The sequence below is a fragment of the Penicilliopsis zonata genome (assembly GCF_001890105.1).
Source record: "Penicilliopsis zonata CBS 506.65 unplaced genomic scaffold ASPZOscaffold_1, whole genome shotgun sequence".
Lineage (NCBI taxonomy): Eukaryota > Fungi > Ascomycota > Eurotiomycetes > Eurotiales > Aspergillaceae > Penicilliopsis > Penicilliopsis zonata.
The window spans coordinates 1,506,713-1,526,920 of NW_019208911.1; the positions used below are offsets into that span (position 1 = coordinate 1,506,713).

Here is a 20,208-nt window from a genome sequence, read left to right on the forward strand (position 1 = left end):
AAGTTATGACTAGGATTGTATACCGTATACATCAATATTAAAACAATCAATTCTATAGCACCTGCTAGCCGCGTCCTAGGGCTACTCCTAAGCAAAGAATAGATAGATAAGAATACAGTCCCATTTTCTTTTTGGTTTCATTGGTAAAAACTCCAGGCACCCACGCAAAAATCATTCATATACCCGTACAACATTAGTTCATCACGCTGACGCCCCCTTGGAACACCCGGGCACAGTTAAACATTAATCAGGTCGTCGAAGTTATCGTCCGCAGAGAAGGCGTACGAAGTATCCGAAGTAAGCGAGGACTCGGAGTCGCGGCGTAGCTGCTGCTCGAGGGCAGACGAGGTAGCCGGGTCGAGATGCAGCGGGTCGTCAAAGCCAAAGGAGAGCGAGGAAGCCGGAGCCGAATTTAAAGTGGTATTTGACGCAGTGGTGGTGGCCGTGATCAAGGCCGGGGCTGGAATGCCCTCAGAGGAAGAGGAAGAGGAAGAAGTGAGGTTGTCTGTCATCGAGGTCGTGGCCGCAGCGATGGAAGAGACTGCAACGACATCTGCGAGATCAACGGGTTGGGATGAGAGGGTGGTTGTGGCTGCAGGCGAGTTGTTATTGTTATTGTTATTGTTGCTGTTGTTGTCAGAGTATGTAATCCTCTTGACCATCTGGGCGAGATGCAGCTTAATGGGCTCATCGCCACACTGAGCATGCTTGAGGACCTCATTCTTCAGGCCGAGGATCTCGGAGCGCAGCCGAGCGATCTCAGCCATCAGCTGCTCCTTCTTGTCCGACTGCTGTTTGTAGCGCGATTCGAGGAGCATGGTGTGCTCCTTCTTCTTCTGGCGGCACTTGCTGGCAGCCAGACGATTGCGTTCCAGGAACTTCTCACGTTTTGCCTTGTCCTGCTGCGGCTCGTCAGTGTCAGAGGGGCTGAAACATGAGACTGACGGCCGGGCCCGGCGGCGTCTGGTGGAGGCAATAGTGGTAGTTTTATGATGGTGATAGGAGTAAGAAGAAGGAGGAGGAGGAGGAGGAGGAGGAGGATAGGAAGGGTCAGGGCCCGAGGTCTCACTGACGCTTCTGTCGTCAAACGGCGGCGGGGTGGGCTGGCCGTTACGCACGTGTGTGTTCTTGAGCTCACGCTCCAGGGAAGGGTTAGTACTCCAGGTAGTCATCTGGGGGGAGAGGCCTCCCAGAGCCCAGAGACCGTCATCGTCGTCTGCTGGGGCGGCGAGGCCCAGGAAGTCGGCGGGGAAGGCCGTGGTGGGGGTGAAGGGAGTGTTTGTTGTCGTCGAGGGGTCGACGAGCATGTTGAGAGTCGACATGAATCGAGTATAGTATAGTAGAGAGGAGATTATAATAGAGAGAGTAGATAAGGTGGAGAGTAAAGAGTGTATTCCAGAGTGTATTCGAAGCGCTTGAGAGAGTGTAAAAGAGAACAATCGTACGAGGGCGCTTGTGTGGTACGACCGGCGGCTGCTCCGGCCAGAGTTGGAGAAGGCAGCTGCAGACCAGGGATCACATGAACTATAGTATAAGAAACCTAGGTAGAGGTTGTTGGACAGAAAGGAGGATAGAGGTACTAGTTACTACTGATACCAAACTACCCAGGTAGTAGTATAGTTGTAGCCAAAGGAGGGTCAGGTAGAATAGAGCATAAGGCGATACAAGACAAAGAGAATAGAGAAAGACAGTATAAAATGTCCAAAGATTCCTGCTTGATCTTGCCTTGCTCTGCTGGTCTGGAACAGGCCCAAAACCGGTTCACTGCCGCCTTCTCTTTCTGATTGGTCGGAGCTCCGTCCAGGAGCTGCAGGTGTGCGGAGGGGGATCCCGTGACATCATTGACAATCGGGACTAGTACCTGGTATTACTGAAATTAAAATACCACAGTTTTAACTAAGTTGAAATTAATTTTATTAGGAATTACCTACCAGTACCTACTAGGTACTCTTGGATGATTCTATCTATTTCAGGACTCTTTCCTCGTACTGACTACTAGGTAGGTACCTAGATAGTTACTCTGTACTCCGTACTCTGTATCTAGTAGACCAGATCAACCAAGGACCAAGTCCAACTGACAGGTGTCCCAACCCAAAACTTGGGTCGGCAATGATTGGCGTGCATCCTACAAACATCCCATCCCTGTCAAGTAGGGATGTACATCCACGGTAGATCAATACGGAGTACTTCTAGTAACTGCTACATAACAGCTACCTACCTAGTCAAGTACTAGGACCTCTATACTACAATTCTCTAGAGTAAACAATAAATAATATTATAGTAAATACAGAGTAAGTAGTCTCTATTGTCTCCCAGGTACGGAGTCTTTTTACCCTGAATACCCCACCTGCCATTCCCGGCTGTCAAATCCGGCGATTCACAATCCTGGTTCTCCTCCTTCTCCTCCTTCTCCTCTCCTCCTCCCACGGCTTGCACTTCCGTCCTTTACCTTGAGATACTACCTACCTAGGTACCTGGTATCCACAGCTTTCTCCAAGAGTTTGTTTTCATCATGTCATGGTGGAGAATCCATCCACCATCACTGGTCCGGAAAAGAGTCTACGCACTCACTAGAATCCCTTCATGGCTGGAGTGGAGTGAACTATTCCTTGACTATTAGCTTGGAATCAGGGTCTATTGATAATTTGCCCGCATACTACTACTTTACTCCCTACTAACTATCCACCAGGTACGGCACCGACAGCCGGTTCACTGGATACTGATAACCCCCCCAGACGCGCACTTGCCGACTCACCGCATGCCAGTTTTCGATCAACATCCGCGCCACACGCGCCCCGTCCACTTCCCTCTGTGCCGCCGCCAGGATATCCTCGCTCTCGTTGCTTGAAAGCTGGTTGCCACCGCGCCTCCGGGGGCTACCGCCGCCCTCGTCCGCCCCGTTCATCAATAGCGGGCCAAACACCTGGCCCAGTCGTTCCAGGTCCGGCAGGCCGGCCACGAGCCGCGTGCTAGGTAGGTCGATCCCGCGCGCCAGCTTGTCCAGCTCGAACAGCCGTTTTGTCTCGTGCAGCAGCACCGCACACAACCCAAATACCGCACAGATCAGTTGGAACTGCATCGGGCTCGTCAGTGCGATTGTCGCCAGCGCGATCGCTTGGATCTTGCCCGCTGATGCCTGGGTCAGGCCCGCCAGTCCTGTCCGAGAACCCACCAGCTCTGCCCCAGAGAAACATCGGAAGTAGATGTCCAGCAACACTTGGTACAGCTCCGGCGACCCCAGGATGCCCGCCGGGAGACCTGCTAGCAGGGACTGGAATACGTAGCCCACACTGAGTATCTGATTGTAGCGTTTGCGTGGGCAGCTCGGGTTCAGATCGTCAAGCACCTGCGTTAGACTGTTGCCCCGAGTTGTCATCTGGATAATCCCCTGTTCCTTCTCAGCCTCCAGCACTTGCCCCGCAAAGTGCTCGTACAGCCGGATGGCCACTCTGAGGTCGCCGTGATCGAAGAACAGCCCTCGGGCTTTGGTTGCTACACACTGGGTCAGGCATCAACTCTAATAGATAACTAGTAGTTAGATAACCCAAGAGACATACCAAAGTTTTTCAGAAACCACGCGGTTTCCGCAAAGCACGCCGGGAGCCGAAGCGTGGTAGGAGCAAAGTCCAGAGGTAGGTCCAGAAAGCAATGGCCTCCAAGACGGGCAAGCGTTTCCACACTCTTTCCCTGCAACGAATCCATCGAATTGACCCGGGATGAAAGACTAGCAAAGGTCTTGCGGTGCTGTAATACGGGCTCTGAGCGAACAGGATTTACAGCTCGCAGCCCCATTGTAGATCGAACTGTTCGCATCTTGCCATACAGCCTTTCTCGGTAACCAAACGGTCTTTCTTCATGATTGACACGCGACTTGTCTGCCAAGTATGCACTGAATCAGATAAACCGAAAAAAAATCCCCTCTCGTTCTGTAAATAGAACCAGGGACTCACCTGAGACAGCATGAACGTCCTGCTGCAGCTGTAGAGGTCTTAGGTTGAACTGGAACGCAAGTTTATTGTAGCCGACCACGGCTCGTCGATAGTCAAAGCAGCTAGCTCCGTTGCTTTTCTCCAGCAGGGCTTCCTGACAGACACCATCTTTGGTGACCGAGTTCACATAACGGAGTCCTTCATGTTTCGAGAGGAAAGGGGTTGATTGCGGTTGAATAGCCGGTCCGTCAGATATGTCTCTCAGCTCAGGGTCAGGTGTCTCACGAGAGCCGTAATCACTTTGAGAAGGAACCTCAGAGTCCCTGAGAGCAGCCGATGGGTTGTTATTCTGGTTCTCCACTTCGTTGGCAAATGGATTGACATCCAGAGCCACATCAACGGGATCTGAAGTATACTTCGACTGATGACGATGTACGGTTGCGCTTGTGCTGTTCGAGTGGACGGAAGCGACGCTTTTGTCGCTCACCTTTCGGCTCTCAGATCCCGGCTGCATGGTCTGCCGAACAAGGCTCTGCAGTTCTCGAACAGATACCTGTTGTTTGACCCGGCTGACGCTTCCCGCAATGCTGCCCTCGACGGCGCTTTGGGGTTCAGCTTGGTGAGACGCTTCCCGAAAGTGCCCAGTCGACTTGCTGCTCTGCCGACTGAAAAGGGCCTTTAGTTTCCTTCGTCCGGTCTTCTCATCCAGAAGAGCTGCTTCCACATTTCCGACGACCTTGGCTGTTACTGCTCTCCCTGGAATTCCGAACAAATCTTCGGGTACTGTGGTATTGTTAGGCGTGATTCCTGGACCTTGACCTCCATCTACGGGAGTCTCGTCCGCCTGGGAGTATCCGAAAAGAGACCGTGAGAGCCTCGTGCGGGATTTCTTGCTGCGCCTCGTCTTCAAACTGAAGAAGGAAACCATGTTAGATCTTTCCACAGGGGTGATTACACGTCAAGAGCTCGAGATAGACTGGGAGATGGACAAGGTAGAGTTTATGGTGTATACTATCAGCAGCAGACATCTCAATCATTTGGAAAGAAGGCGAATGGACACACCATGGGACCTTGCACGGAAGGAGCGACTTGTGGAGTTCTTGGCCGTAAATGAAGCAGGAGATACAAAAGGTTAAGCTGCAGAAAGTACAGGCTGAACAAGTCAGAATCTTTCTATTGATCTCCAGCCAAGCGGCCATGCTAAATAAATCATCACCCACACCTCAGGACCCCTTTTGTTCAATGCCAAGTCAAGCAGAGGCCAGGTCAGTCAGTGTAGGTCTCTTCAATATCTCTTTACACTTTAAATCCGTGAAATAAAAGGTTGGTTCGACGAGAGAAAAAGAAAAGATGGATATGCATGTCAGAAAAAAAAAAAAAAAAAAAGTCAACTCTGCCAACTCCAGGCCAGTCAGGAGGAATAGACGCCTGGCCCCATGCAACTTGTGGACATAATAGAGATACGGGGTTGTTCAAAGTGTTCCAGCAATCGAAGGATCGTTATATCTCATCGCACTCGCCTTCTATCAGGATGTAATGGAGGATATCACTGAGGGTAAGGACTCCTTTCAGCCGGAAGTGCTCGTCTACCACGACCAGACGGTGCACGCGAGATTTTCGGATTGTGTCCAGGATGGTATCCAGACCATCATTCAAGGAACAGGTGTAGATTCCAGGAAAATCCTATCTTTTGTTAGTCTTTGTAGAGCTCGATTTAGCTCTTAATGTCGCGTAGGAACTGACCGGTGCACGCTTCTTCAAGGCTTCCCCAACTGTGAGCCCTAGTTCATCATATACTCCGCCTTTAATCAAGGTGATGACGTCGACGGCTTCGAAAACATTGTAGACCACTCCTATTAAAGATATAATCAAGATCAGTGTCTGGTCTAAGGAGATGGACAAGAGAACCCGAAGACTGCCGCACCTTCAGAGTTGAGGATAGGAACGCTGGATATACTGCGTTCCACAAGGCTATGGATGACATCGATGACCGGGGTATCCATCGAGGCGGTCGCGACATTGTGATACGTGCCAACCCGGATCTCTCGCAGGGGCTTGCGGAGCTTCTGCGTGTCAGGCACGTTGACGGCGACAAACTTGAGGATTCGGTACTGGGTAACGACGCTGACGACGGTCGGACGATCGGTCTGACTGTCGATCGACACCAAGGGAATCCTGCGAGCACGGGACTCGAGCATGCGCCGACAAGCCTCGTACAGCGGCCGCTCCGGATCGATGGAGATGGTTTCCGGCGGCGCGACCCCGAGGGCCTTTTCCACTTCTGCAAGTGTCCAAGTCAGCCTTTCTCTTCTCTTCTCTTCTATTATTTTATTTTTTTATTTTTGCTTTTTCAATCGATCGATCGACTGGATCGGCGGGGGGATGCAGGGCCCAAGTGTGACACACCTCGGAGACTATCCAGTCGGAACTGGTCGATCTGGTCCAGCGCGGCGGGGTTTTGGAAGTAGTACTGAATGACATTGATGTAGTCGGAGGTAGTCAGCAGGCCGGCGAAGGTGGATGTCTTTGAGTCCCATAACGGCGCGGACACGATGCCTATACACAGACACCGGTCAGCACAGCTGTACAACCCAACGGTCGGCTTGTCTCCCTCTTCTTTCCCGACTACGCTTACCATTCTGGATAAGGATGTTCAAGCTTTCCTTAACCGACAGCGAGGTATCAAAAACAATGAGTCGGAAGCTAAGCGGGAGGACGTCGTAGCTGGTGCGGACCTTGAGAAAGTTGCGGATAGCACGCTTCACGAGGGGGGGAAGGAGGAGGTCAGTTTCAATTCGCTCCTAAGTTTTCTTTCCATGGGAACTCACCAACCCCTCCCGCTCCTCACGGTCAATCGCCCTGTCGGGCGGCGGTGCTGGACTCATGGGCTGCGACAATCCTCGCGGCCGGAGATATGAAGACGGCTGCACGAAGCGGGCCTCGGGATGAGCGGCCAGCGACAGGCCGCCCGGAGCAGCAGCGGCGGCGGCGGCGGCGGCGGCGGCAGCAGCAGCGCTGGGGTCTCTGTGCGCCGTCGGGGAAGAGTTGTCGGTCATGGTCGTCGCCAGAGGAGGGAGCGAACCAGCAGTTGGTATTGCAACCTCCGGGGAGAGGGCCGCATGTAGAGAGGGGCTGGGCTAGGCTGCGGGGGGTGGGAAGCCCTCTCTGTCTCTCTTCGCTCTTTAAGCGTGGGGAGGGGGGAGCGCTTCCTCTAGACTCCCGAGGGAAGCCCGAACCCCGGTTGAGACAGAAGACGAACAGGGAGGAGAAGGAGAATTGGGGAGGAGAAGGCGGCGATTGAGGACAGATGCAGCCGTCGCATGCCAGGGTGTTTTCTGTGTGGCTCTCGTTGCTTTTTTCTCTGTGCTCGTCCTCGACTGTCGCCGTTGCTGGGAGGAGGGGCAGTGGTGATTAGGTAAGCGTATCAAGTTCGTAGTGAAGTACCTTCATACCCAACGTATTCCGTGCTTAATATGGAGTTACGTATGCCATCTCTGTTGATTTCTTTAGATATATATATATATAAATATATGACTGTATATACAATACATCGGAATCTATCTGCTGCGCTATGACAATGACCGTATAACACTATCGGTATCAAAAACAGACTCGGAGAAGAGAAAAATAAGATGACATGGAAGGGCTCGAAAGAAGGGAAGGAATGTATCGGGAGATCATAGGCTACGCGGTGACTGTAGCCTCGGGGGCATCGACCCCAAGAGTCTCCATCTTCTGCGCGAGATCGCTGGCGCCCTGCTCCGTCTCCGAAAGACTCGCATCAGGTCCGCCTTTCAGGTAGTTTTCGTGTTCGCCGATGCGTTTGCCGCCCTGGATCCAGCGCTCGCGGTATGCAGTCCGCCGCGCCTCGGCGAGCTGGTTGAGTGCCGGCCAGTACTGCGAGTGGTCGTACTTGAACTCGACGTCTCCGCCGGCAGCGTTCATCAGCTGCTCCGGAGGCACATGTTGGCGTAGGTCTTCATTGAACTTCAGTTTCTGCCGGGTCAACGGGTCAATGAAGGGGGTGATCAGCTTGAAGAATCCCCAGATCATAAACGGCACTGTCGAGAAATCAGTAAAACACTAAATAGCAGTTATAATTTCGGGGGAAAAAAAAGAGAAATCAGTTCCTACCATTGATGACCAATGCTCTGCCTAGTCGCTCCGGATAGTGGTTTTGCAAGATATGCAGGGTCTGCTTTCCCTGGCTGACGGACGCGTTCTGGCCAGACTTGGTCTCGTTCAGGTTGACCACCAACGCCAGCGTCTCCTGGTCAGGCCCCATCAGGTCAATCACTCGCTCGAGCATGAACACTAGGTGTTCCAGTTGGCGGTCGCTCCGCTCCGTGTTCTGGTTCTTGGGCAGCAGGTACAAACACGGACGCGCATTGATATCGTAGCCCAGAATCACCTGCTTCCCCGTCTCGTTCTCGATCGAGATATACTCGGGTGTCAGCTTCAACAGCCCGTACTCCCGCCGCCAGGTCAGTGTACGCTGTAGTCGATCCACCGCCTCCTTGACGTTCCACTTGGTCGCCCGCAGGTACCGCAACAGGCATTCGCGCGTCAGGAACATCCGCTCCTCATCCGTGATGGGCTCGGTGGGCGCGTTCTTGGCTGATGTGGTCGGCACCGTCGTCCACGCTGAGACAGCCTTCAACACGCTCTCGTAGTCTGCCTGCTCCTTTGCCGTCAGCGGCGCCGCAGCCACGGGACGCGCCGACTCCAGCGGTAACGCAAAAGGCTTCTGTATCACACCATCTGCCGCAGACTGGGGCAGGCTATGTTCGATCTCCTGCTGTTTCTGCCGCGCCTGGGCGACAGGCTGTTCTGTAGGCTGCTGTTCCACGGGGGGTTCAGGGACGTCGCTAGGCGGGACGCTGCCATTCGCGGACTCTGCTGGGGCCGACATGCTATACAGTAATTGATAGATTAACTTGAAAAAAAAAAAAGACAATTGATTCAAGCTGTGTACATTAGAATCGCCCAGAGTCGCTCTCAAAGTCCTGTTGCTGTTCGCAATGCGGGAAGCGACGCTGACTCGGCAGTTCCAAAGTGGTTTTTTCCCCCTGCCGCGTCGCAAACGCGTCCAACACGCGCCACTCCAGGGCTCATTAATATCATCGTTCAACCTCACGCCTGGAGAGGTCCATGTTGGAGCCAAAACAGTCTATATAATAGTTGGCTATCTTTGTTTATCATGGATGCCATCACAGCAGAGCTCAATGAGCTCTTCGCTGGGTCCTCCCCCGACGGACTGCCCCAGGACGTGCTCGCCGAACTGCTGTCCATCTTACGGGTGCATTCGATACCTGCACAAGAGCTCTTCTACAAATGGGAGTCGTACTGTCTGAAGATGGGGCCGGAGGAGACGAGAATGAACCTGGACACGGTCAGGGCGTTCAAGCGTGACGTCCAGGAAGCGTTGGAGCGGGACAGTCGCAGCAAGACGGGGCGACATGCAGAGAAGAGAGGCGCTGTCACGGCGACGCCGCGGGCGACGGCGAGTTCGGATATGTTCGATATGTGAGCTATCGATTGTTACTGCATTCATAGGGGAGGAAATTGCTGATGGTGGTTTCTACAGGCTGGACGGATTGACACCTGGCGGACGTATGGCAAATGGGTCGGCGAAACGAAAATCGGATTTTGGATCGCCTCTGGTTGCAAAGGTGGGCAAAGCCGAGAAGACCGGATCGCCGATGAATGGCAAGACTCCGAGTAGACCGGCCAACGGTGTGGGAGCCGATGGGACACAGTAAGTGCTGTTGTACAATGCCCCGGTAGCGTCAGGAAAGCAGACTAATCCCACAGGCCCATGCCTTTCAGCGAACGACAAAACCCCGGACAGATCGTAGAGACCATCAACTCACATCTCCAGCCATCAGAGCCACCGATGGCGCCCTTCCCTGAAGCCCGGATCCGCCCAACGGCAAATACAGACATGAAGAAGTTTGGATACAAGCCGATGGCGATGCGGCTGTCCGAGTCATCTGAGATTCTGGACGACCGGATCGACGAATTCACGGCGATCTTCCAGAAGGAATTCCCGGCAGAGGAGCTCACTTTCGGGAGTGCTTCCACACAGAGCACTAGCGAGGTTATTGCGGTGGGCCGGATCGCATCAGACACTCTGGAGGGGAAGCTCAACCCTGCGTCACTGATGCTGGAAACCTCCCGCCGGAGCGGCGCAGGCCTGCGCGTGCCCTTGAAAGTCGATTCCCTCCCCTCCATCAACTTCTTCCCTGGCCAGATTGTGGCGTTGAAGGGTATCAATGCTTCGGGCGAATACTTCTCCGTCACAGAGGTTCTCTCCACCCCGCTACTACCATTAGCAGCGTCGTCGCCAGCGACCCTTGAAGGCATCAATGAACGTCTGTACGAAGCGGATGTGAATCCGCCATTAAACGTCTTTGTTGCGTCAGGACCATACACTGCAGATGATAATCTTGACTTCGAGCCCCTGCGAGAGATCTGTGAGAAGGCCGCCGAGAGCTACGCGGATGGCGTCATTCTCCTCGGTCCATTTTTAGACATCGAACACCCCCTGCTGGCCTCGGGGGACTTTGACCTCCCCGAGCTGGACGGGGTCGATCCGGAAACGGCAACCCTGACAACCGTCTTCCGGCACTACATCTCGACCCAGCTGCAGAAGCTCGCCAGCGCCGTGCCTAGTATCACCATTGTGCTCGTGCCCTCCGTGCGGGATGCCGTCAGCAAGCACGTTTCGTGGCCGCAGGAGGCGCTCCCCAAGAAAGAGCTCGGCCTGCCCAAACAGGCACGCGTGGTATGCAACCCGGTGACACTCTCCTTCAACGAGACCGTGGTGGGCATGTGCTCCCACGACGTGCTGTACGAGCTCCGCCGCGAGGAGGTCCTACACGGTCGACCCCGCGAGGGCAACCTACTCACCCGCCTACCCAAGTACCTGATTGAGCAGCGCCATTTCTCCCCCGTCTACCCGCCCTCTGCGCGCGAGAACCTCCCCAAGGCAGGCACGGAGACCGGCCTCGCCACGGGCGCTATGCTGGACATCAGCTACTCCAAGCTGGGCGACTGGTGGAACGTGCGGCCGGATATCTTAATCTCGCCGAGTGTTCTACCCCCTTTCGTGAAGGTACTTTGCTTTCCTCTCTTCACCACCGTTTCTTGCTAATTCGTTCAGGTCGTCGACTCCGTTCTTGTCATCAACCCGGGCACGCTCTCCAAGCGTCGATCCGCAGGCACGTACGCCCGTGTATCGATCCACCCGCGCGAGATCTCCGACGAGGAACGCGAGCAGAAGCAACTAGGCCACAAACTCTACGAACGCGCCCGGGTAGATATCATCAGGATATAATAATGTAATATCATGTCTCATGAATTAAAGTAAACCATAGCCGTAGCCCGTAGTCCGTAGCTGTAAACAGGCTCAAAAGCCCAAGTCATCGTAAACAAACCACCCGCTTCCCACCCATCAACTTCCCCCCCTCTCGAACACGCACACCCTTAACCCCTTCACTTCCAACCCCTAACCGCAGCCCGGAAACGAGCTCGTCGAGGCCTAAATCCCGCCACACGGGGTCCCGTCTGCGCTCCATCGCCCTCGTGATCCCAAACGCAGCATGTTGGTCGGGGACAACGTCATCTTCGTCTTCTGGGTTCGGCGGCTGGAATTGAGGCGGGACATAGATTTCCTCGATGGGCAGATACGACGGGACAGAGGTCGGTGATGAGGATGACCCGTACGTCACCCCCGATGCGGTGGGGTGATGTTGTGGCGAGGAGGCGAGCGCGGATTGCGACGTGTGGGGGCGGGTGAAATCCTCGAAGAAATCCGCCAGGCGCGGGTGGTGCATGTGGATATGCGTCGGTGAGGAGTCTTTGGACTGTTCAAGTTAGTGTTCGGTTAGTGCTTGGAGTATTCTCGTGAAATAAAGGAATGATTACCATTTTCTATTGCGTTGCTTGGACCGTTGTCGAGGTGAAGTGAGTCGAGAGATAGACAAGGCAGAATAAGTGGTTTCTCACCGCTTTTACATTCATACGTACCTAGGTAGTTATGTAGATACAAGGTAGTGGTTACTGTTACTATTATCCTCATGTATGGTTACTCTGATGTCCCAGTCCATTCGCTAATAAGATTTTAGTCAAGGTGTACAATGAGATTCCATGCGAGTTTTCCTTCTATGTCCCGAAATGACCCAAGTCAACAGCGAGTACCATGTAGTAAGGTACAAGGTACAGAGTTAAGAATTCGTGCTCATGCGGTGCACGATTGGGACCGCGCTCGGAGGCAAGCTGCCCATCTCTGTGACGACCATGTCGACGTACTCGGCCGGGGTGGCGTCGTACATGAGATTCAGCAGCTGCAGGTTCGGCGTGTCCCGCCAGTCCTTCAGAGGCGAGGCCGAGGCCGTGCTCCGCATGCCAGCGTGCGACTCGGTCAACGGACTCGGCGCAGCGGGTTTGTTGTTGCCCTTCTTAGCTGTTGTCGAGGCTTCTGGCTGGGAGGCTGCCTTGTCCATCAGGCCGGTGACCTGAGCCAAGGGCTCGGCAGTTACCAGCTCGTCAGCATCGGCGATCTCGTTCACGACGATACTGTCCAACGCAACTCGGTCCGTAAACTTGACGGTCTCGCAGCAGACGATGACGGGGATCTCGACACCGCCGGCACGCTCCTTGGCGGACATGGCGACCAGCGCAGTGCCAACGCGCGAATACAGTCGGCCGTTGCTGGTCATGGCATGCGCACCTAGAAAGACCTTGGTGGCATCTTTGATCGCATGGCTGATGCCATGCACCAGCGAGTACTGGACGTCCAGGCCGGCCTTGGCGAGGACGCGGGCGAGATTCTTGCCCTCAAAGAGGGGCCGCGAGTCGATGATGGAGACCCGGAATTTTTTGCCCTGCTTGTAGGCCGTCAACAGTGTTTGTTTGACGATCGAGCTGCCGGCAAATGTCACGATCACGTCGCCGTCCTGGATCTTCTGTGCGGCGCTCGTAGCAATAACCTGGTCCGCCACCGTGATCTTCTCGCGGATGAAGCTGTCGATAAAGTCGCACAGCGACGCCTTGGCCGCCGCCTCGGGAACAGAAGGGTCGACGGAGGAGATATGAAGCTTCAGCGCCCGGATCGCGTTGCCCTGACTAATCGAGAGCGGACGGCAGGTGGAAAGATAGGTGATCTGATGTGAAAGATGGGTGGTCAAGTGCCGGGCGAGGGAAGTTCCCAAGGGGGTCGTATACGATTCGATAACCTATACTGTCAGAACAACTCTTTTTTTTTTTTTTTTTTTCTTTCTTGCCTCGCCTTTTCGAAGAAGCAGGAAAGAGTATGCATACCCTCTTGAAAGCAAGCAATGTAGCCACGCAGCGAGCGTTGCTCCCACAAATCACATAATCTCTCATCTGCAATCCCAGCGCCAACACCGCAGGATGCACCTCCTTGGCGGCGCCGGCAATGGTGGTCCTCCTCTGCTGGCCGTACAGGTGTCCAAAGACAGCCACCTTCTTATCTTCCTTCTTCTTTTTAGGCTCGACAACCCCACCGCCCTGCTGCACCACCTGCGCCGACCCACGCCGCGGCGCCGCCTGTTTCTGGCCCTTCTGCAGTCCGATCGCCGCCGCCTCCTTGGCTCCCATCGCTTGACCTCCCTTCTTGGCCGAGGGGGGAGCAGTCTGTCCCGTTCCTGCAGCGCCAGCACCACCAGCACCGGCACTATCGCCGCCGCCGCCGCCGCCGCCTCCTCCGGCCTGTTCTCGCTCCAGTTTTTCCTTTGCCCGGCGGGCTGCTTTCTCGGCCTTGGCTCGTTTCTTCAGCTCCGCTCCCGTGAGGGTCTCCTCGCCGCCCTCGACAGCACCGCCTTTGGCCTTGCCCGGCGGTTTCGTCGCGCCATTTGCTGCTTTGGCGGGCTTGGAAGTCGTCGAGGTCGGAGTCGCGGTCGGCGGGGGTGGTTGCCCCGTTCTGGCCTCGCTGTTGGGCTTCTGCGCGTCCGCCGAACCGGCTGCTGGCGTGGAGCCCGACGTCGAGTCGACGGGGGCAGTCATGGCTTGTTGAAACCGGGGAAGACAAAGGGCAAGAGGGGGGGCAGAAACGCCTGGCAAAGAAATTTGTGGGATTCGCGTTTGGTGGGATGAATGGGAAGGAAGGAATTGTGGGGAGATCGTCTTTGGGCGAGGGTTGAGTCATTCTTAGTAACAGGGCTTGGCATTGGTTTTATGCAGGTACTTGACTTGACTTGCAGTGAGTGCAGCAGCAGCCTTTGACCGTCTGTCTGCCACGTCAAACTACAAGGCTCTGCAGCAGTTTAAGGTTATGATCTGTCAGTTTGGCCATGGTGGGAGTGGAGGCTTCATCGAGATCTGTCGGTTTCGTACGCACAGTGCACCCGTCTTGGGTGTGGAATCAGTTTTATTCCATCAACTACTATTCTATGACCACTTGTTCAACGTGTATCTCATTGGGAAAAAGGCAGTCAGCTTCTGCCGGGGGACTCGAAGCGTCTATTCACAATCGTCATTGATCCCATATATCTCATAATTCATCACACGAAAGAAACAATGATATGGACAGGAGGTCACCGAAAGAAGATCTCGACGATGCTCCATAGCCAGCGTCAAAAACTATTTGCTGAAGAAGGAGGACAAGGAAAAGAAAACAGTGTCGAAATCACAAGAAAAGACTACCGTGGTAGTACCAGTAGAAGAAGAAGAAGAAGAAGAAGAAGAAGAAAAGTACCGCAACGCCTAGTATTTTCCCAAACGCCCAGGCTGTGAGAGAAAAAAAAAGTTATGAACCATAAAATCGGCAAGAGGTGTTCTGAATCATCAGACATTATTGGGCGCAATACTGCCCAGAACACGGCGCTTGCGGCCGGTTTCGCGCTTGCGAATGGATTGGAATCTCTCGTGGTCCGTAGCGATCTTGCGCTTGAACAGGTTGATATCAACCAAGAGATCCTCCATCTTGGCTTGCATCTCCTGCGCTTCGGTCTGGCCCGCATCGGCCAGGATCGTGTCATCTTCATCCCAGTCCAGGTCCGGCTCCGGTTCGGAATGAGGCGGCGGCGTCGCATTCTCTTTGTCGTCAATCAGCTGGCTCTCGCCTGCATCATCTTCGGATATCAGGCTGTTCTTCCGTTTCTCGATCGTGACGATAGGAATTGGATTCCTCAAACTGTCGAGAGCCAGCTTCAAGTGCATGCGTAGAGCCTCGTTCTCCGTCTGCAGTTGACGGATCTTGCACTCGCTCACCATCTTCGTCTCTTCCATGAGGCGTTGGAGCTTTTCAACCTTTTGTTGATATTCCTCCAGCCGCTCATTTTGGATCTCACTCTCACGTTTGTTGACAGCCGCCAGGCTCACACTGAGCTGGAGAGTGCGGATGGTCTCTGCCATCTCTGCAATCTGCTTATCCCGCTCCGCGGCTGACACATGGTCCTGGTTAACTCGGGCGCGAGTACGAATCCGCTTGGCTTGGTCCGCATAGCGCAGGGTGGAGAGAGTTTCTTCGTAATCACTGGGGGAGATGCAAGCAATCATGGCGGTTTTGGAGTTGCCACCCAAGCTGTCTTTTAGCAGCCAGGTCAAGATGGAATCGCGGTAAGGGACCACATCCTTAGCCTTGCGGGTTCCCTGACGGCCTTGCTTCGGGTCGGCCAGCGCTGCGATAACGCGACCCAGGGTAGTCAATGACTTATTGATGTTCGAACCTTCACGGAGCCTCTGGCCCGTAGCTTCTGTCGACTTGGCGCGTTCCGAGCCCGCCAGATCTACAAGTCGAATCCGAGCCGTGCGCTCGGTGGTCTCATCCGTCGAAAAGTCGTGGTGAATCTGCTTGAGTGTAATGGTGAAGACGGCGTGGGAACGCGAGGAGGTGTCATTCATCTTGGTACTAGCGACAGTCCGAGACATGTCACCCTTGCGCATGAACTTCATGAGCTCGGTAAAGTTCCTCACGGTGACCTCTGTAAGATCTTTGACGTACGGGCCATCAGATGGCGACTCGCGAATCCGAAGGTAGTATGGCGTTTCCGTTCGTGGTACGAGCAGGTCTCTCACGTGTTCGTTGTAGACCTCAAAATAGGAGACGCGGACGTTGTAACTAATATCAGGGTTGGTGGAGTTTTCAATTCGTTCGAACAGATCCTCGCAGGTCCTCGGAATCAGGCCAGGCTGTTCGGGGGTTCCCATCATGGTGTAACTTTTTCCTGAGCCGGTCTGGCCGTAGGCAAAGATACAGGTATGGTAGCCCTCAAAGTTGTGGTCCAGAAAGTCTTCACCAAGGCAGTTGTAAACATCTTCTTGCGTAGCATAGTGTTCATCCGCCTCATCGTGCGACCAGAAGGAGTTGTCAAAGACAAACGCTTTGTCTTCCAGAATCTTACCGCGCGCCTGAGACTTAGGCTTTCCTTCGTCATCTGGACTAGGTTTCGGCGCCCTAAGCTTGGTCATCTGAGTATGCGGGTCCATTGCGATGAGACATTCGGCATTGCGTTGAATTTCTAAAGGAGTACAACCATCATGTCAGCTCTTACAGCCGTAGTAGGACCACCACCACTGCCGATGAGGTGTACTAACCACGCGGAAGAAATTTCCGAACTCGCACCACGACACGCACGTTCCCACCTGGAGTCGGACTGGCCACTCCATTCTGGCGCGCAACTGAAACGACAACACCTTCTCTCGCCCGCAACGACGGGCTCGATGCGTTCGATCTCAAACCGGCGGCCGACGCAGTAGAGGACACGGAGGATGGGTTGGTGATGCCCGTAATGGCAGAGGAACCGGACGAGACGGAGGAATGCGAGCCAGGGCCATTGCCGAGGCCGATGTGGTTGAAGAAACGTTGGTCCAGCGCCATCTCCCTGCTATAACCCTTCAATAACTGCACGCACTGGGCGACAACGTCACGCTGTCGACGGAGGATATTGTGGTACATTCAACGTACCGGGAAAAGAGGAAGGATTAAGAGCAATCCAATAGAATGCGTATATGCTTTCGACAAAAAAATAAAGAATGATGTCAGCACGCAGTATCTGTATCTACCTCGATGGGCCCTTTTGGGTCTCGAATGGGGCAGCTGCGAATCTCTGTGTAAGAACTCAATGCTCGGGTTATCACTCGGGGAAGAGAAAGGAACGACTCCTAAGCAAACGCGGCTTCCTAGGATTGTTGCTGGAGGCCTTTGTTGACCTGGTTATGGAACCTGGTGTTGTTGTAGCGATGAGGCTATCTAGGTTGCCCTTTCACAGAACACCAGCCATCACAGGAGTTGCGTAGAGAAAGAAAAAGTAGAGATAGCAACAAGGGTTTCTCTTTCAAGCTGCAACACAAAAGAAAGACATGCTGCACTGAGGATTCCAGGACCTAGACAGCGGCCATGACAGCATCCAGGAGTGGGGAAACAACTCCAGCCTTGGAAGACGTGCTGTTGTAGGTGTCTCTGCCTCAGGCTGCAAGTGTCAAATGCAGCACATTCACTGGGCATTTTGTTCCTGCTTCGGCCCACTCGACCACGTCGTGGCACTGCAGCGTTGCCATGACAACCCAGACAGCTCTCCTATCTATGGAGTACGGAGTACTACATAACTATATGTACGGAGTAGTAGAGAACCAGCTTATCATGTTATCAGAGTCGCCGAGGTATCTATGGTAACTCCTTGCCTTGGTTTAACCTTTTCTTTCCGCCCTGATCAAAATCGCATAGTCTAGGGATGTTACCTTGCGCAAGTGCCCCTCGCTGCTACTCGAAAGGCTCCTGACTCTCGGCTTGATGATTCATTAGTTCTCCGGCTATAGGGTGATCGAAGACCTGGGTTTGTGAGACAGAGGAGGATTGTTACTTTCAGTCAGATGAAGCGACTCATCACATGCAAGGAAATTGCTCGATGGATAGTATCGCTCAAGATACTGTCGACCATAACATTCCCTTCGGATTTGGCTCTCTATAAAGTACTCCATATTCAAGATTATCGACGACGAATAAGGGCAGCTTAGCTGTACAGGATGCGTTGGGAACGACAGGACTACCAGATACCGCCAGTGATGGAACTTGATGGACACACTCAGAGTCTCCATTCATGGAATCTCATTGAGTTTGCGTGAGCTGTGTTTCGTATTTCGTATTTTGAGTTGGGATGTATCCTGAAGGCAGTTGCCACTGAAGGTCAAATCACGGCTTACTTTGAAAAGATGTACAGCAGCTACTGTCATGACGTCAGGCACTCAGTTGGATATACAGTGATTCATTCAAATGATGATATGCTACTCTTGACTAATATGTGGATAACTAGATAATATGAACTCTCGTGTCCCGCAGCGAGCGAAGCGAAAATGCAGCAAAACTGATAATGCTTTTATGAACCGGGCAGGGCAAGGTCGACAGGCTAATCAAAGTCGTCGTGCATGGCATCATAGAGATCCGGCTCATCGTCGGGGTTCTTGCCCTTGCGCGCCTTCGCACCGTCATGGAAAGTAACCGGGTCCGGAACTGGGTTGCCCTGGTCATCCATGGAGCTGCTGAGCAGCTGCTCAGGGGACCAGCTGTTGATATCGTCGACTCTGTTCTTGCCAGAACTGGCGGCGTCCTTCATGCGCGAGGTTGCTTTTTGATCCTGGGTTGTATTGCGAAGGCGACGCTTCTGGTCCTCACGCTCGGGGAAGCGGACAGACGTGTCAGTTTTCGAAGACGGCATGATGGGTTATCGGATTGATGATTCAATTCTGTTCAATACTGGTTCAATTCTTGCTCAGTATTTTAGACTGCCCAGGAGAAGCGTAGGTATACCAGGTCCATATATAGTTACGGTGGCGATATGATATGATGATGACGACTACACGGACAATACCATTCTTCGTGCTCGTGGCAAGAAGTATCATGGTAGCGAATAATAGAAACTTGAGTAGACTGAACAGTGACAGGTCTCATTAAAACTTGAAGCATACTCCGTATACTCTGCACTCTTAGTCATAATACTAGACATACCGATAACTACTACACCTAGCTACTACTAGTTATGTAGTTGATACTAATTATTGCGCCATATCTCTCCAATCACTTCCTTGCTAGACAATAATATCTAAGTATTAGCAAGCGACAAATGAGTGATCGGCATTAGTCTCAATAGAGTATCCCTCGGTGAAGCTGAGGACCCAGAAGTGATCTGTCACAGTGTGCCGAAGCCGAAATTTTCCTCATTTTTCTGCCTGTTCTGCCTACCTCGTTCGTATTCTCTGTATTACTACTGTACATGTTCCTACTTCTTCAGCATAGTTACTACATAAGTTTAACTGTCCAAGTTACAATGAAAAGCAGTTGGAATCAAAATGTCTCCTCCCGCCACGCAGACCTGATCTGCATCCTCCTCTGCTTCATCACAGGGCTATGCGACAGCGCAGCCTATAACGCCTGGTCATGTTTCTTAGCAATGCAGACTGGTAACACTCGATCTTGATACTTAATATAGGAAAGGTATACTAAGTAATAGGGAATACGATTTTCCTCGGCCTCGGCGCCTCAGGCCAACCAACCAGCAAACCATACGGCTGGCTCAAATCGCTAATCTCCATCTCCTTCTTCTTCGTGGGCTCGTTCAGCTTCGCGCACACCACGAGACGAACAGGAAACACCCGACGAAGCACCCTCTTCATCTCATTCCTCCTTCAAGCGCTGTTGGTGTTTGTCGCCGTGGCCTTGATCGAAGCGAACCTCATCCCGCACAACGCTACCACCGACGCCTCCCTGCACGGGGGGAAACTATTTCTGGAATTGATTCCCATCGCGTTACTTGCCTTCCAGTCCGCCGGCTCGATCACCTCCAGCCGGGCGTTGGGATTCAACGAAATCCCCACCGTCGTCCTGACGAGCGTCTATTTCGATATCGCCTCGGATGCGAACCTCGTCGCACCCCCCGCCGCAAATGTGAAACGCAATAGACGGATCGGCGGCGTCGTCGCCTTGCTTGTCGGCGCGATTGTCGGCGGCTGGTTGAGTCGTTCCTCGGGCGGCATGCAGGCTGCCTTGTGGATGGCGGGGGGGTTGAAGGTCCTTGTTGCTTGTGGATGGTTGGTTTGGCCGATCAATGAGGCATAGACGAGTACCACGTAATACGATAGATACATCCATAGAAAGATACCTACTACATAGATATAGATACATAGAATACTACATAAGAGAATTACCCCGCTCCACGTGGCGCCTACAGGGAATAATGATTCGTCATGACATCAGTGACCTGGATGTGGTTATAAGCAAGTATAAGAGTGTAATAGTTAATAAGTAAGTCTATCGTCTATG

The 20,208-nt window shown here is 53.3% G+C and overlaps 10 protein-coding genes across 10 annotated transcripts; 2 read left to right on the top strand and 8 right to left on the bottom strand.

Moving 5' to 3' along the window:
- Positions 1-9: 9 nt before the first annotated feature.
- Positions 10-1,212, bottom strand: ASPZODRAFT_127025 (hypothetical protein). The gene has a single exon (XM_022721632.1). The coding sequence runs from the start codon at positions 1,170-1,172 to the stop codon at positions 237-239; it is 936 nt and encodes a 311-aa protein (XP_022585541.1). The 5' UTR covers positions 1,173-1,212; the 3' UTR covers positions 10-236.
- A 1,462-nt stretch (positions 1,213-2,674) lies between these two features.
- ASPZODRAFT_138155 (hypothetical protein) lies at positions 2,675-4,857 on the bottom strand (the record flags this gene model as incomplete). The annotated part of the gene is made up of 3 exons (XM_022724423.1): positions 2,675-3,492; positions 3,558-3,875; positions 3,951-4,857. 3 exons carry the CDS (start codon positions 4,855-4,857, stop codon positions 2,675-2,677), a joined length of 2,043 nt encoding a protein of 680 aa, XP_022585542.1.
- A 645-nt stretch (positions 4,858-5,502) lies between these two features.
- On the bottom strand, positions 5,503-7,296 carry ASPZODRAFT_127029 (hypothetical protein). The gene is made up of 5 exons (XM_022721633.1): positions 6,758-7,296; positions 6,565-6,688; positions 6,336-6,485; positions 5,854-6,210; positions 5,503-5,782 (listed from the first exon to the last, which is right to left on the bottom strand). Exons 1-5 carry the CDS (start codon positions 6,983-6,985, stop codon positions 5,613-5,615), a joined length of 1,029 nt encoding a protein of 342 aa, XP_022585543.1. The 5' UTR covers positions 6,986-7,296; the 3' UTR covers positions 5,503-5,612.
- Positions 7,297-7,416: 120 nt separating this feature from the next.
- On the bottom strand, positions 7,417-8,949 carry ASPZODRAFT_127030 (hypothetical protein). Its single transcript, XM_022721634.1, has 2 exons — positions 8,064-8,949; positions 7,417-7,990 (listed from the first exon to the last, which is right to left on the bottom strand). The coding sequence occupies exons 1-2, from the start codon at positions 8,839-8,841 to the stop codon at positions 7,614-7,616; spliced, it is 1,155 nt and encodes a 384-aa protein (XP_022585544.1). The 5' UTR covers positions 8,842-8,949; the 3' UTR covers positions 7,417-7,613.
- Positions 8,950-9,031: 82 nt separating this feature from the next.
- On the top strand, positions 9,032-11,290 carry ASPZODRAFT_127031 (hypothetical protein). The gene is made up of 4 exons (XM_022721635.1): positions 9,032-9,455; positions 9,517-9,687; positions 9,744-11,046; positions 11,095-11,290. The coding sequence occupies exons 1-4, from the start codon at positions 9,130-9,132 to the stop codon at positions 11,266-11,268; spliced, it is 1,974 nt and encodes a 657-aa protein (XP_022585545.1). The 5' UTR covers positions 9,032-9,129; the 3' UTR covers positions 11,269-11,290.
- On the bottom strand, positions 11,207-11,859 carry ASPZODRAFT_127032 (hypothetical protein). Its single transcript, XM_022721636.1, has one exon. It carries the CDS (start codon positions 11,765-11,767, stop codon positions 11,354-11,356), a length of 414 nt encoding a protein of 137 aa, XP_022585546.1. The 5' UTR covers positions 11,768-11,859; the 3' UTR covers positions 11,207-11,353.
- A 128-nt stretch (positions 11,860-11,987) lies between these two features.
- On the bottom strand, positions 11,988-14,242 carry ASPZODRAFT_127033 (hypothetical protein). The gene is made up of 2 exons (XM_022721637.1): positions 13,254-14,242; positions 11,988-13,168 (listed from the first exon to the last, which is right to left on the bottom strand). Exons 1-2 carry the CDS (start codon positions 13,956-13,958, stop codon positions 12,158-12,160), a joined length of 1,716 nt encoding a protein of 571 aa, XP_022585547.1. The 5' UTR covers positions 13,959-14,242; the 3' UTR covers positions 11,988-12,157.
- Positions 14,243-14,738: 496 nt separating this feature from the next.
- ASPZODRAFT_11884 (hypothetical protein) lies at positions 14,739-16,773 on the bottom strand (the record flags this gene model as incomplete). The annotated part of the gene is made up of 2 exons (XM_022721210.1): positions 14,739-16,414; positions 16,491-16,773. The coding sequence occupies 2 exons, from the start codon at positions 16,771-16,773 to the stop codon at positions 14,739-14,741; spliced, it is 1,959 nt and encodes a 652-aa protein (XP_022585548.1).
- A 1,365-nt stretch (positions 16,774-18,138) lies between these two features.
- Positions 18,139-18,784, bottom strand: ASPZODRAFT_21543 (hypothetical protein). Its single transcript, XM_022727858.1, has one exon. The coding sequence runs from the start codon at positions 18,605-18,607 to the stop codon at positions 18,299-18,301; it is 309 nt and encodes a 102-aa protein (XP_022585549.1). The 5' UTR covers positions 18,608-18,784; the 3' UTR covers positions 18,139-18,298.
- Positions 18,785-19,216: 432 nt separating this feature from the next.
- Positions 19,217-20,194, top strand: ASPZODRAFT_148406 (hypothetical protein; the record flags this gene model as incomplete). The annotated part of the gene is made up of 3 exons (XM_022725367.1): positions 19,217-19,349; positions 19,400-19,949; positions 20,065-20,194. The coding sequence occupies 3 exons, from the start codon at positions 19,217-19,219 to the stop codon at positions 20,192-20,194; spliced, it is 813 nt and encodes a 270-aa protein (XP_022585550.1).
- Between the last annotated feature and the right edge of the window lie 14 nt (positions 20,195-20,208).

Coding starts and splice junctions, on each gene's coding strand:
- ASPZODRAFT_21543 (XM_022727858.1), bottom strand. CDS start 18,607: ATGCCGTCTTCGAAAACTGACACGTCTGTCCGCTTCCCCGAGCGTGAG.
- ASPZODRAFT_127025 (XM_022721632.1), bottom strand. CDS start 1,172: ATGACTACCTGGAGTACTAACCCTTCCCTGGAGCGTGAGCTCAAGAAC.
- ASPZODRAFT_127031 (XM_022721635.1), top strand. CDS start 9,130: ATGGATGCCATCACAGCAGAGCTCAATGAGCTCTTCGCTGGGTCCTCC. Junction 9,456..9,516: donor AGTTCGGATATGTTCGATAT/GTGAGCTATCGA, acceptor TGGTTTCTACAG/GCTGGACGGATTGACACCTG. Junction 11,047..11,094: donor TTCTACCCCCTTTCGTGAAG/GTACTTTGCTTT, acceptor TAATTCGTTCAG/GTCGTCGACTCCGTTCTTGT.
- ASPZODRAFT_127029 (XM_022721633.1), bottom strand. CDS start 6,985: ATGACCGACAACTCTTCCCCGACGGCGCACAGAGACCCCAGCGCTGCT. Junction 6,486..6,564: donor GAACATCCTTATCCAGAATG/GTAAGCGTAGTC, acceptor GTCTGTGTATAG/GCATCGTGTCCGCGCCGTTA. Junction 6,211..6,335: donor CCGACTGGATAGTCTCCGAG/GTGTGTCACACT, acceptor GGACACTTGCAG/AAGTGGAAAAGGCCCTCGGG.
- ASPZODRAFT_127032 (XM_022721636.1), bottom strand. CDS start 11,767: ATGCACCACCCGCGCCTGGCGGATTTCTTCGAGGATTTCACCCGCCCC.
- ASPZODRAFT_127033 (XM_022721637.1), bottom strand. CDS start 13,958: ATGACTGCCCCCGTCGACTCGACGTCGGGCTCCACGCCAGCAGCCGGT. Junction 13,169..13,253: donor CATTGCTTGCTTTCAAGAGG/GTATGCATACTC, acceptor CTGACAGTATAG/GTTATCGAATCGTATACGAC.
- ASPZODRAFT_127030 (XM_022721634.1), bottom strand. CDS start 8,841: ATGTCGGCCCCAGCAGAGTCCGCGAATGGCAGCGTCCCGCCTAGCGAC. Junction 7,991..8,063: donor CAGAGCATTGGTCATCAATG/GTAGGAACTGAT, acceptor ATTTCTCGACAG/TGCCGTTTATGATCTGGGGA.